The sequence below is a fragment of the Archocentrus centrarchus genome, chromosome 21 (assembly GCF_007364275.1).
Source record: "Archocentrus centrarchus isolate MPI-CPG fArcCen1 chromosome 21, fArcCen1, whole genome shotgun sequence".
NCBI lineage: Eukaryota > Metazoa > Chordata > Actinopteri > Cichliformes > Cichlidae > Archocentrus > Archocentrus centrarchus.
The window spans coordinates 19,365,625-19,380,316 of record NC_044366.1 but is presented as its reverse complement, the minus strand read 5'-3'; the positions used below and the strand labels follow the sequence as shown (position 1 = coordinate 19,380,316).

Below are 14,692 nucleotides of genomic sequence, written 5' to 3'. Positions count from 1 at the left end.
TTTTCTAAGTGAGTCGGTAATGACAAAATTGCATTTTAAGACATAATCATCTTATTGCACTACTGACATGTTAAAATAATAGAGTGGATAGCTGTGCCACTTTGTCACAGAAACCGAATTCAAAAATCACTCGACTCAACACGATAATCACTAGGTCGTTCCCTTTAACCGCTTACCAATTTGTAGCATCATGTTCAAGACCAGCTGTAACCACTGACCTGGAGCAAACACACCATTCAGACAGCTGAGTGCAGAATGAGCAACAGCAGGAGGAAACGCTGGTGAGTCAGTGTCACAATAAAGCAAAAATGAAGACAATAGTGAAAAATTCAAACAATACTCTTTTTATTAAATCAAATTTGAAAATTAATCCAGTGTGAATTATAACTGAACATTTCTCTCACTTATTTAAGACTAAGAAACTACAAAGTGCAAAGTCCATGAAATATTACCTGCAATTTGTGTTACCAACCATAGACAAAGATGTAGGAATCAAACTGTGCAAAATAATTACTGGGATATGAGTAATCTGACTCAATTCCATCCATATACTTACCAAAATAAAAGTGCTACATTCTCAAATCGACTCCGGTGCATTAATTAAAAGAGTGAGGACAGAAAGTCTGTGTTAAACTGGAGGCATTAAAGGACTGTCCCTTGATCCTCAGTATTAGTCAGTCTCATTGCCAACAGTTACTGTTCTTTGCTGACAAGAGATGAGGTAGACATAAAACCAATAGAGTCAAAGTGCAGAAAAATCATTCAATTATAACAGTGCAATTACTAGGAATCAATAGTCTGATTAAGGCACAATAATTACAGAAAGCATTGGTGTCCCCTCTGAGGTTCTCCTTGGCTTGTCAAGCACTTGTCAAATAATGAAAACACTGTATTCCTAAAAACAATGTTTGCCTTAAAAGAAGAATTTAAGCCACCAGTAATCTATTGCACACACAATATTGAGCACCAATACTGCGCTGAAGATATCCCGGAGGCCAGGACACACATACATAAACATAGCAGTTTGTAATCAATAAATAGCCATGCAGTAATATGCTGTCGATGAAAGGCACAGCCTGCCTCAGGTATATGCCTCCTTTCTGTTTCACACTACAGGTCTATGCTAATCAAAGGGAGCACACGCTACACTACACTAGGCCTGAAGATATTTAGGAATATTGGTGTGTTTGCTAAAAGATTTTGGTCACTGATGGCTAACACAAGGATCGCAGCGACCCTCCAAACTGTCAAAGAGACGTCTCAAAGATGACACGGATGTCCTCGGCACAGCGCACGTCAGTCAGCCGCTTTTTGTTCACGTAAACCTGAAAGCGGATCAGGGAAGCAGCGTCACAGAACACAAGCACACTGTCCAATCTAAGCTACGATCTGTTAAGGTGCGATTTATGACAGATCCAGTCAGAGCACGGTGAAGGGATTTATCACCTACTGAAGCATACAAAAGTGGCTTATTTAGCCCAGTAAACAACTGTTAGACTCAAGGCAGGAAATTTTGGAGATAATTACAGGAATCATTTGTGGAGTTAATTTTCTCTCGCGGTGGCTTCTAAGCTGTGTGCCGCTATTTAGAAAAGCTGGATTGCAGTGTTTGCGTCTGCAAAATGCACGGCTTCTTTACAACAAGGGGCTCTGACAGGTGAACAATTTCAGCAAGAAAGTTTGTGAGAAAGAGGCAAAAGAAGTGAAAGCTTGGCCATAGCTTGAGATATATATACTGTCTACTCTGGGATTCTCTTTCAACACCGACAAAAGAGTTAGAGGTTGATATCAGATTATTGAATTTATTTAAACCTTGACTGGCAACTATAGAAACTTGACACACAACATGTGGACTATCTCTGTATTTAATAAGTGGTGCTAGACAGTTATGGATGCTGCAGTAATCTGATCAAAGGAGAGCATCCTACAATAAAGAAAGGAAAACGTAAGGGCCTGAACAATGCCACTACCAATCCACCAGTGTGCAGGGTAAGACGAAACCAAATAATACCAGTGTGCTGAGTCTTTGAAATCAGTATTTTACTCATTTCACTCCTCTGGCTGAGAAGATACAGTTCTGCTGATAAATTTGTGCGAGGGACAGAGAGAAAATGAAATGATGCCTACTTTTTCTTATTTCACAAAGACCTGTTTGAAGTTGCAATATGGTATCTGTAGTCCCAGACAGATGCACATAAAATGGAATTGAACAATGAATAGCTGGCTCTTATCTGTTCAGTGTCTGAAGGGGAAATACATCACAAATGAATTTCACAGGGAAAAAATATGGACATTCTCTATTACAGTAATCCCCATAGAAAGTTTATCCCAAATCGCGATGAAGTTAAACCCAATATTTCAAAATAGATACAGTGCAAAGAAAGCTGCTTTTCTGGAATCATCACTAAAATGATCTTGAAATTACATTATGTGAAAAAAGATTATACAGAGAGTTTCTCTGATAATATCAGAGGATGTAAATCTACAAAGGAACAATTTCTCTCTTGAAATTAATGTTATGGTGTCGCAATGCTCCAAGTAGACACTTTAAATTAAAATGGTAATCAAGTGTCTTTGCATTGTCAGGGCTACGCACATCTTCTGTTGCTTAGCTGTATTATTTTGGAGGTGAGCAATGGAGTCTGGAGTTAAGAGGAGAGTCTGGGATTACTGTGCCACGACTGGACTCTTATTTAGTGACAGGCTTGTCCTGGGACAAAGGTGGATGTAGTTACCTGTTTGGCTGCGTGCAGCAGTGAGGCAGCCTCGGCTCTGCCTGTCTGTTGGACCATCTGGTAGAAGAGCCCATCCTGGTTCTGGAGCAGCACATATGGCTCATCATACTCCTGGATCCTGCCAGCATCCAGAACCTGCAATCACACATACAATGGTGGGTGTGTGTGTGTGTGTGTGTGTGTGTGTGTGTGTGTGTGTGTTCCTGTGCCTGTATACTTTACTTTGGGGAAAACTGACATTTCAGCTGTTTCACTGCTGAGTGATGCAAGCAGACAGTGCGAGCTGAATGGGGAAACAGTAGTTCGGTGCACATAGGAACCATCTATTTTACGTGACTCATGCAACAACAAACACGGGTGCCTGCTTCTGCTCGAAAACGCCATGCACAATGAGGGTAACCTGTTAGCAGCGCGAAAGTCTAGTGCGCTGACTCTGACAGACAGGAGATCAGGGATTTATCCTTATATTTATCCTAGCATTTCAGAGGCCTAGGGGTGGTCCTCAGTTAAATCCAACAATCACACCTTTAAGACTCTCTAGAAAATTACCATCATTTCTATGTCATCACATGCTATGTAAACCACACAAAGAATAGTGCCAATTCAGGCAGTTTGGAAAAGACTACAATTATATCACAGACAAATTTTAACAAGCTCGATCCCCTTACAGCGTTAATGAGCAGTTTGTTATGAGTAAAGCCCACTTTCAGGTAGTGTTTAGTATGAAAGGGAGACTTCTGCAGCTGCTGTCATAATCAAAAAGTTTAGGAGCAGGCTACCAGGAGATGTAATTTGATTCTTGCAAAAAAATTCTGCATCAAAATATGGCAGAGAGATTTGGACAATTCATCCAGGTCCCAATTTAGTTTTCCCAGAGCGTGTGACAGTCTGGGGGCATTTAGCACGAGTGTAGGTGTGAAACAGTCCCCTCTGTGTGATATTTGCCTTTTTTCGCCAACCCTCTCAGTGACCAAGCAGCCACCAGGTTGTGCCCCGTCCTCCATAGACTCTTAACAAATGCCACCACAAATGGCACTAATTGGCACCTCTGCAGGCAGTGGCAGGAAAGGGCCAAAGATCAAGTGGCGCAAGTGTAGGTTCAATGAAAGGGAATGCTGTGAGTGAGAAATCAGTCCAGCTGTAGCAAAATAAGGTACTGTAAGTGAACTGATAATAAAGGACAGAGGTGTTTGAAAGCTCTACATCAGCTGTGTTTGGCATATAACAATGAGAGTGAAAGTGAGGTGCATGTTTTACAGAAGCCCCCAGATATACACAGCAAATTCTGAAAATACCGAGTGCAATATTTACTGTAGTTGATTAGATAGTAGAAGGGGTTGGCAAAGTTTGCCAGGGAATCACAAAAATTACTTAAAGTGCAATGTTTGCACCATTTTAAGACTAAAAGCAATGAACTCCAAGAGAAGAGCCTCATTTCAAAACACTCACTAAAGTGCTTCACAATGGAAATTTACTGCATTCTTACTTACCAGTATTCTGTCACAGTCAATGATAGTGTTGAGCCTGTGAGCAATGGTTAGGACCGTGCACTCATGAAACTTGTCCCGGATAGTCTGCTGGATAAGGCCGTCAGTTCTAAAGAAGCAGGGAACACAACACCTGAGAACTAAAAAGCTCTCTTCCTATAGACCCTTGGGCAGGGATTTTACGCAACACAGAACAATGGCTCATCAGCAGAGAAATATGTGCAGTAGCAGATGTAAAAAAAGAACAAAACAAAACAGGATACCAGAGGATCTCAAATTTACAAAGACAGGTTTGGTCTTATTTTGCCACTTTTTTTTATTTTTTATTTTGACTTATTGTAACCATTTTCTGCTTTAACTTCTTATTTATAAGTTATTTTGTCATAATAACTGTGTATGACAAAAGACAGACAAGATGGATAAGATAATCAGTCTGACAAGGAAATTTAGACTAATAATACATGGTTTTTAGATCATCCTGTTATATATTCTTTTTACCAACAAGAAATATGTGTTAGAGAAAAAAAGAAATCTATGTTTGTCATTTTGACATCCCTTATTTGCTAGTGATATATTTTTATGTTTATACATAAAAACATTTTAAGAATAATTTTTTGATTTTCTCTACAGAGAAACTGTTTTATTATATACAGCTAAAATTATCCATGTTGAGTAGCGCTACTATACAGAAAAACAAGGTACACGTGGAACAGACTGTTTCCACAAAATAATTTACTTGTGAAGTATCAGCTGACCTTGGGTCCACATTAGCAGTGGCCTCATCAATAATGAGGATGCGGTTTTTCCGGAGGATGGCCCTGGCCAGGCACACTAGCTGCCTCTGGCCCACGCTGAAGTTAGAGCCTGACTCCGTCAGCACCGTCTCCAGCTTGCTGGGCAGCTCGTCCACCATGGCCTTCATCTGTACCTGCAGAGAGAGAGACCACAGCCCCTACCCTTCATTACTCCTGCATAAAGGCGTCCTGTGGGGATGTCTTTAAAGAGCCATCCAAACACACCCATTAACTGCCTGGCACAATGCAGGGCCAGGTCTACTGATGACCTTGGCCAGTGCTCTCTTGTGGCCAGCCTCTAGCTTTAATCCAGGCCACCAAACCCATTCAGACACAGGACCAGGAGCTGAAGCCCTTCACTGTGGGGGAAGCCTTCATCCTGGTTGGCCTGACTGCCCAAACACATCTCCCCCAGCACTTTCAATGGTTCCCCGTTACAAGCCGCACATTGAGCTGGGCCCCATGGCCCTAATGGGATTTTCCCCCATGACTTGTGGCGAGCAGGGAATCTGAATGGCAGCATTGTACAGGGGGACAGAGGGATCCCCCCCTGGGCCGGCAAGGGGGAATCATTCAGAGCCATGCTGGAGTACCTCTTGGAGTGCATTCCACAGGTCCTCATCTGTGTGCTGTTTGAAAGGGTCCAGATTCTTCCTCATGGTGCCCGTGAAGAGAACTGGGTCCTGTGGATAGATGGATATGGAAAGAGAAGGCCGTGGCCAGTTAAGATAATGATGCGGGGGAAGATGTATGAAAGGGTTAAGACAGGATTTATAGAAGGGTGCTAAGCAATGTGTGAGGGGAAGATGTTCACAAAGGGCTTGCTCCACTCAGGAGCTCTATTCAGTGCTCTAGCCAACTATGCTTCAGTAAGTTGATCTTTTTACTTGGTAAACCAGAATGTGTGCACTGGTGCTGGTGGAGAATAATTGTGCAAAATTGTCTGAATGTATAACATGACACAAAAGCACCATTAAGTTAACATTAAAATACAGAATAAGCAGCTGTACTAGAAAAAAAAAATAATCACAGCCAAAACGTCCAAGCATCTGTGAATAGTTACATTATCACATTAGTCCACTACCCTCATAAAAGGACAGCCTCAGATCTCAGACAAGTAAGATGTCCAAGATATGTACTTATGGTAAGCCATGCACCTGTATCAAGGTTCAGCCACATAGCCCTCTTTAGGAGAGTGAATAAAGCTCTTTATTACAGTGTAAGGGAAAGCGCCTGTCCACAGGCACTGTTCCAGCATGTCACCCTGTTTGTGATAAACCTGATGAAAAGGAACAATCTGACATCTCCTCATGTCAGGTCACATATAATATGTATTCATGTTGTTTCATGTTGTATTCATGTATTCAATGTTGAAGTGATTTACTTAGTAGAGGACTCTCCTTGGACAGCACAGAGAGACCCTCTAACACTCATGGTACACAGCTGCTGCAGATACGGTTTTTACATTGTACTATGTTTGAAGTCTTTGATTAGTGAATAAAATAATCTGAGATTTCCTGAATTTATGGTACTTAAATGGTTATAATGATGACCATTTGAAAAAGAAAAAAATATATAATACAACCTCTAGTACTGTCACAGTACTAGAGGTTGCACAGAGCAGCGACTGTCCATAACTAAAACTGATGCTTCCATTGTGTCCACATCACAGGGGAATGCAATAGCTCTAGCTTACTCTAGATATGAATCTGACCTCAAATCAACATACAATATGTTCACCTGGCAACTGTGAGATGAGTAAAAGTAAAGTACACTATGAGTCTAAAAGGCTTAAAGGTTACAGAACTATTAGTATATCTGCACCTTCAACTTTGTTCTCTTATGGGTCAGATTCATAAGAAAAGAAAAAGAAGCATGCGTTCGCATGTGGGAGCACAACATAAATTAAAAAAGTCATGTCTCAACAAGCTGTCACATGGGTCGGAAAGCGCAGGACTAACTGCTCAATTTCAATCCAGAGAAAGTAAAGCTTTCAGGGTTTCATCCCTGCTACCTGTGCCTTGGAAAATGTTCCACCTCTTTACTTCCAATGAGCTTTTCCCTCTGTCACCAAAACACCACCTTGTCATTAAGCCAGCTGAAGTCCCAATTCAAACTAGTTCTGTGACACACTTTAATTGAGGATTCAATGTTAGGTCAGAAAACCTGCTTTCAAGCACAGCTTTCTATACACCGATTATGTGCTCCACCAATCCTAAGCCCTCTGTTTGCCACAGAATTCATTTTTTCTTAAGTCATTCCTGAGAATTCAATAGAAAGTGAAATGGATCCCTTTTTAATGCCATATGCTAATACAAGCTTATCATAATCAAATCTGTAGGTGGCAAATAATGAAACCCCTCACCGGCAACGTATAGTTTACATATCAAACTCAAAATTCCACATGAAAAGTACAGCAACCAGCAATTTATGTCAAGATTTTTTTTTCCACGTGAAAGGTTGACTGGATATCACTTCATCTCTGACGTCTAGCAGGAGAATAAAAAAGGCTTTCAGATGAATTTGTGTAAATCCAAGAGACTTCTTTCCATATATAAGTTTGTAATACTAAGAACAGACTACAGAGAAACTCTACTCTCCTGAGTGCTGCCTACATAATGAAAATGCCATCCAGTATGCGATACAGATGAGATGAGCGTGCAGTTAAAGTTTTGACTCGTAACCTGCCACTTTGTAGCAGTCTCGCCCTCTAGGAGATACAGAAAGAGTAAACAAAATCACATCAAACATACATCACATCCATCGCAAACTAGTTTGGACTAAGAAGTAAAACTTTATCTGAAGTAGTAGCAATGCCAGAAACCTATCAAATCCACAGAAAAGCATTAATGAAACTGTTTTTGGGCATCTTGGCTGCACCCTAGAAATGCTTAAGACTTGAGCTAAGTGACGGTGTACAAGGGGACTCTGACTGTGAGGATGGGGGAGACTTCTTCTAAGCAGCTTTCCCATGTTTGGGGGGTAGAGGGCTAATCCTCTGTCAGGGATAGGGAACTGCTCTCTTCACAGTATAGGCCGTGGGAGTCTTCTCCCCTCCCTCCACTCTGCTGACACTCACCCGCAGGCTGGCATTTTCTTAATGCCGTATCAGTTTCAACAAGCGGAAATAAAGTTAAACTGTCTCAAGGCGTCCGTTTGTCTCACTTTCAGAAATCCCCTGAGTGACGACTGTAATTCTCCTCACTTGTTTTAGCTTTTTTTAAAAGCCAAGCGTATAACAAGGGCAAAAGCATGCAGGCTTCTGTTACTGTCGTGCATCTGACATTTCTGCCATTACTCAATCATGAGGAATCACGGGACCTTAGAGAAGCTGTCAAAGCAAAAGCCGCTTTAGAATGGAATTACTACAGAGTAGTAATTAATACATGATTACATGTAATATCTTTCTAATTTAGGCAAACTCACTAAAGATGTACTTACTGGTTACTAAATGTAGTTTCAAAACACAATAGCTGAGACTGAAATTAAAAAGGGCACCTGTGGGATGATCGACATTTTCTGTCGCAGTGTGTGCAGACCAATCTCAGAAGTCACAAATCCATCAATCGTTATTCTTCCTTCAGGTTCTGCCAGCCGGAACAAGGCAGAGATCAGGGAGCTTTTACCAGCACCAGTGCGTCCAACAATACCAACCTACAGTGGAAAAAAGCTGTTGTTATATCTGTAAAATCTTCCCACAAAAAAACAACAGTGCTTATTATCGTGTCACCAAGAGACCAAGTCACCTGGCAAACTACAGTACAAACCTTTGTATGGCAGTGGCATAAAAATTAATTTAAAATACTCAATTTTATAACATTTGTGTATGAAATTGTTTGTTTTTTACTGGATAGTCAAAACTAAAAAAAAAAAAAAAAAATGGTGCGTGGTGGAGAAAATCTTTTTATAAGCCTCTCTAAGCACTTATAATCAAGATTTAAAGCTAAAAATATTTGTGTATCTTAATCATATTTACGTGCTTCAGCTTAATGCCATGTCAATTAGCTTAATATAATAAATACATTTGTAGCATTTGTGTTAGGAACATTTAACATGTTTATGATTCAATTTAGCAATTTTTTTTAAGTGTGCTCTATTTTATTTATAATTGTGCTTATCTCACAAATACCAGTGTCAGTGGCTTAGAAAAATGTAGCTACTCACTTTAACTAATGTAACAGGTGATGTAAACACAAGGCTCTACAGTCTTTGTGGATTTAAAAAAAAAAAACATCTTTTTTTTATATCTGTACGCTGGATCTTTCCATGTTCTCTAAGTCGCCCAGTCAGGATCAGCCCAATAAATCCATGACATCTCATTGAACATGACCTAATAAATGGGCCGAGTCAAAATTCCTACTCACTCACTTCTATGTGTACTGTATGGTACCACCGCTGTGGTAACCTGCAGGTCTAGCTATTACCTGATACTTTCTGTCAGGTACTGCTGTCCATGGGCATGATGGAGGTTAACGCAGAACATGAATAGTACAGAATATAACGGTACACAGTATTTTACTGAGAAGACACTGGCTTACACCAAAGAACAAAAACTCATGCTGTAGGTGGAACCCGATGAACTGGAATGTTATTAACATAGCACCACTTGCTCTGCTGAACTGGCCTAGTAGCATTTAGGCTGGTTACATGCTGTTGCATGGCCGCTGGACAAATTATTAAAGCACACAGGCCTGTATTACATGTGACAATTAAAGATCACCCTCATACTTAAGCAATAAAGTAGGCTGTTTGTAAGTGTCTACGTGCGCATTTCAGAAATTACTGAGTGCTTTTATGAGACTAAATCCAAAACCATGTCTCTGCATCCATCCAATCTGACCTACATGAAGAGAACACCACACTACTCTGTGGTTGCCACTGAATGTAAACACACACCAATAATAATTGTTTTTCCTCAAGAGGATACACCAAAATCTGGGAAATTACAGAAATTGCAAAATGTGAAATTACAGTTTAGCCACATATAACCAAATGAAAGAGTGAGGACTGTGAACTGACGTAGGTTTTCTAAGTGTTGGAGAACAATAATACAGTCTTGCTAAAGCACTTCTCTCTACATGGAAATGTGTTTGTAGTGTTGTGGTGAGGTGATAAAATCTGGCAGAAAAAAGTGTTATTTCCCGTATAAAGTATATAACTGTTGTAATGGACAAAGTGAAAGGATCTTGTACTGTAGCTGGTAGGTGCAGGTGAAAGGGTGTCTGGGGAACTGTCAGGATGCACAAAGCCTTTTACCCCCAAGGCATGCGGCAGAGATCCCTCCCATGGGCTGTCAGAGCCAGGGCCTCTGCACTTATCAACCCATCCATTGTGAAATCAGCCGCCCTGGCCAACCGTAGCCATGCAAAATACACCCCCTGCATTAAACACAATTTCAATCATCCTCAACCATCTCCCTCTGCCTTCCCCTCTCTCGCTCTTCCTTCACTCCACTCCCTCGGCCTCTCCTCTCTTTTATAGTGAATAAACAGTTGTCACCGTCAGGTAGCTCAAAATGCAAATTGGAAACAAATGGATCCACTTGAACAGTCTTAATTACATGATATGTATTCCATGAATCACAAATGGTATAGTCCTGAAGATTCAGCAGCACAATGTGGTGTCCCTTTAATAATTGATTTGAAAATAATGCCACATAAAAAAAGAATCACACCGCACCTACTACACTAGCTGCATATCAACCTCAGTCATGGGCTGTGCACCCTAGTAAGCATGCACAGGTGGAAATAAAGACAAGAACCTTTTCTCTAGATTTGAAGACAAGACTCAGGTTCTTCAGGACCAAAGGTTCACTGGCACTGTAAGAGAAGTTGACTCTGTCAAACGTGATGCAGCCTGCTGTTGGCCAATCATTTGGAGGCTGTTGGTCTGTCTCCCATGGTGCCTCACTCTCCAGCTCTGCATACTCAACCACTCTCTCCACTGATGTCATCTATAAAAATAATGCACATTTTAGGCACAATTTTAAAAAGAAAAATAAGAATTAATAAAATTAAGTTAGTTGCTAAAGAAATGAAAGCCTAAATATCCAGATTTAACAGACAGATTAGAATACAGTTATAATAAAGGATCCTAAAATTCCTATAATACAATTTAATAGATTCTTTAATTTGACGCAGACTGGATATGACAGATCAAAGTAACTTCTTTTTCTGAAAAGTGAAGCCAATGAAAATATGCTGTCAACCTGCATTCTTTCCAATGGCCAACAGGGGCAATTTATCTGGTTTCAAAAGGGCGTTAAAAGCACAGTGTGTAAAATCTCAATGCTAGATGTCAGTAGATTGCAGGCTGAATTTTTTTTCTTACCCCTCCCAATTCAAGTGCATAATCCTAGGCACGGTGGCCACTGTAGGCAAACTCATTTTAGTCAGTCAAGAGAGATAAAAAACAACAAATTCAGACTTTACCCCACAACGGCATATTTCTACAACTCTTTATCTAGAAAAACATTTTTGTACATATTATATTTTAACATATTTGAATAATATCAACAATTAGCAATTCATCGGGAATTTAAAAAACCATGCAGTATTCTACATTTTTACAAATGAGTCAGTGAAGCTCACTTCTGTCTGATTTTTAGGTCATCTGAGCTATAACCAGCTGTTGTTGTTTAGCTGGCTCTTGTCAGCTGTCTGGAGACAGATGGGTCGCATGTCTGATCTGCTGACAATAAGTAACGGCAACAATATTGGAATGTTTTCGTGTGTTAGAGCCCTGACTTCAGTTCAGGAGAGTTTTGAGGTGAGGAGGAAGAGGATAAAGTGGAAATGAGGGAGGATAGAGAGAGAGAGCAGTGGTGGAGACATAGTAAGAAAGAGATGATAAAAATATACATATACAAATGCTAAATTTTATATAGTTTAAAGAGCTATTTGTGATCTTTAAATCTGAAGTAACTTATGTGGCCGGTCTCTAGCCACACACATAAAATGTGATTAGGTGGACTGCCAATGACCATCTTGGCCGCTATATTCAAGATGGTGGGGCAACATGGCAGCTTCCGCATTCTATGTATCTTTAACGGATTAATTCTTAGTTTATGAGAATGCATCAGTTTGTTGGAAGACATAATTACATGAGTACAACAGTCTTTTTTTTTTATTAATTAACATTAAAAAATTACTTACTGTACCTTTAAATTCTTAATAAGTATATGAGGATATAATCCTAATGTTCACTTGATCTGTGACCACAGTAAACACTATCCTGCTGAGCTTATGGTCTCAGTCTCTACTTTCAAGCCTAGATTAATACAGCATGTTGTTCATTTAGTAAATTATGGTCCCATTTGGAGTACAACAGAAATTAACCAGCCATCAAACCCTTGCTCATCACATGCTCTCACCATGTTCTCAATTTCTGCGCTCTGTCTGACGCCCCACTGGAACATGCCTGTGAGTGTAACAGCATAAGACAGAGCCAGACCCACTGCACCTGGTTCCAGTCCTGTAAATATCAAACAAGAAGTAAACATGAAGTCGCATATTCACAAGTTTGTCATCATGCTTTTAGTAATAAGGTCTCTTAGTGTGCACAGGTTCTATCCAAAACCTATACAGTACCATCCCTGAGGTAAAGGCAGCCAAAAGCAGTAATGGTGACAAAAACTGAACAAATTCCATCAAGTCGCACAGCAAACCAGCGAGAGGTAGTCAAGAATAAGAACCAGGCCTCTGTGAACAAAGACAGATACCACATGTTGCATATGAGGAAATGTTTCTTAATACAGTCTGAATATCATGAGTTGCTTTAGATGAGAGTGACATTTGAGCTCATTATAAGTTAATGTCTTGCATTTTTTGACCTCGTATTGAAATATTCCTTTTTCTTCTCACCTGAGTGAAGATCTTGATACTCATCAAACATTTGCTGGAACCTCTGCTGAACCTTGAAGGCACGGATGGTGCTCAGGCCTTGGAGAGAGGAGGAAAGGTGGGAAAAAACAGGACTCCGAGCTATAGGAACCATAAACAAGGCAAACAAGCATCTGTAAACCCAGCTTAGCAAAGTATTTACCACTTCAATCAACACTTTAAAGCCAAATTCAATCTTATATTAAGGATACTTTTTTAAAGAGTTTTGACCAGATTTTTAACTACAAACCTGGTTTCAAAACACATGTGCTTCAGTGTTGAGAGTACATTCAATACTAACACTGAATTGTTCTATTTGATTTCCAGCATATCAGAAGGGTGAAATGAAAAATATGAATGTGTACTCCATTATACGAGCAATAATATGGGTGATGCTCCAGATTCTTATCATGATTTAGGGAAAGGTTGCCATTCAGCAGTCTTTTGTTTCAGTTCATTAGACTTACAAACTCCTTAACAAAACCCAAACGCCTCCTTTGAGAATTTAAACAAAGCATTTGTTCTAAAAGATGGTGGAACCTGTTAGTCAATGTGCATTTAGGCTCTCAGCTTAGAATGAAATAGAGGAACCAAAGCTTGCTGTGGCCTAGTCATGACCACTTGGCATTCTTCCTGTTATATATGAAGTCACGAACTCTCATCTTTTGAGGAAACTGCGTGTGACCAAGGAATAGGCCACTGCCACCTTTAGCCTTTATGCTAATGATCACAGCCTTCTTCAATAGTCTATTAGCATCCCTGTTGTCTGTGCTTTTGTCTCTTACCAATCCCACATCCAAAAAAAAAAAAAAAAAAAAAAAAAATTACTGGTAGACTCTAGACGCTTGATGTCCCTGGAGGTCTGCAGGAAGTAGCATCGCAGAAACAGGAAGATACCAAGAAGAGGAACAACAGGAATAAGAATCCAGGGGATGATGACAGCAGCTACAGAAATCACTCCAATGACTTGCAGAAATACCTGGGAGACAAGGAGAGGAGTAAGCATGGTAATAACCCAACAGCATCAGAGTCAAAAGCTCCACTTCTGTTGTGTGGGCTACCGTTGGGGCAGTGAGGCTTATTGTTAGGGCTGAACAAGAAAAACCTTTCAGCTATATTTGTGTGAGACCATCTCAGGAATATAGTAAGGTAACAGCAGGTTGTGGGACTGAGCTTAAGTGACTCACAGTGTGAAAAGAAAACGATCGCAGCGCTAATTCGCACTTAGTAGCAGGTGAGAATTTACCACTTGGCCACTGCAGCTCATATCCCTGGCTCTCTAGGGTTTTCCCTTCAACACTTCTGGCCTGTAAGCCTCCCTGGCAGAGCAGCCAGCCAACGGGCATGGCCACAGTGACTGGCAGAGAGCTCTGGGAACCACACTGTGGGTGTCTGATACATCACACTTAAACCACACAGCCCTCAACAACACAGTGACTCATCACCCGTGTTAATGGCTCTGTGACACATCTAGACCAGGATACCAGAGCTGCCTAAACAGGATTGCAGGCAATGAGTCTGACGGTTATCAAAGCACTCACAGCTGCACTATGTTTAGAAATAAGCATCTCATAAAGGGTCATTATGACTATTAATTTTAAAAGATAAAATAGCTCATATTGGCAGTAACTATCAGGTACTCAAGTATTATTTGAGGTACTTTACTTGGTATAATTATGATAGACATTATAATTGACATCATAAAGTGACTAGACAATCCGAACAGCAAAACATAAACATAAATAATACTACTTTTGATACCAATACATATATGTAAATATAAATTAAACAAATTA

The 14,692-nt window shown here is 40.2% G+C and overlaps 1 protein-coding gene across 2 annotated transcripts in view; it reads right to left on the bottom strand.

Moving 5' to 3' along the window:
* Positions 1–349: 349 nt before the first annotated feature.
* Positions 350–14,692, bottom strand: part of LOC115800930 (multidrug resistance-associated protein 4-like) — a 39,084-nt gene continuing 24,741 nt past the window's right edge. Inside the window, exons 21-31 of one of the 2 annotated variants that reach the window (XM_030758556.1) lie at positions 13,725–13,875; positions 12,879–12,998; positions 12,606–12,716; positions 12,389–12,489; positions 10,778–10,969; positions 8,515–8,670; positions 5,610–5,699; positions 4,978–5,150; positions 4,226–4,331; positions 2,736–2,870; positions 350–1,325 (exon numbers count right to left, since the gene is read on the bottom strand). In XM_030758556.1, the coding sequence (XP_030614416.1) occupies positions 1,248–1,325; positions 2,736–2,870; positions 4,226–4,331; positions 4,978–5,150; positions 5,610–5,699; positions 8,515–8,670; positions 10,778–10,969; positions 12,389–12,489; positions 12,606–12,716; positions 12,879–12,998; positions 13,725–13,875 (1,413 nt within the window). In that variant the 3' untranslated portion in view covers positions 350–1,247. The remainder of the gene's footprint in view (positions 1,326–2,735; positions 2,871–4,225; positions 4,332–4,977; positions 5,151–5,609; positions 5,700–8,514; positions 8,671–10,777; positions 10,970–12,388; positions 12,490–12,605; positions 12,717–12,878; positions 12,999–13,724; positions 13,876–14,692) is intronic. The other variant, XM_030758555.1, reaches the window with a different exon arrangement.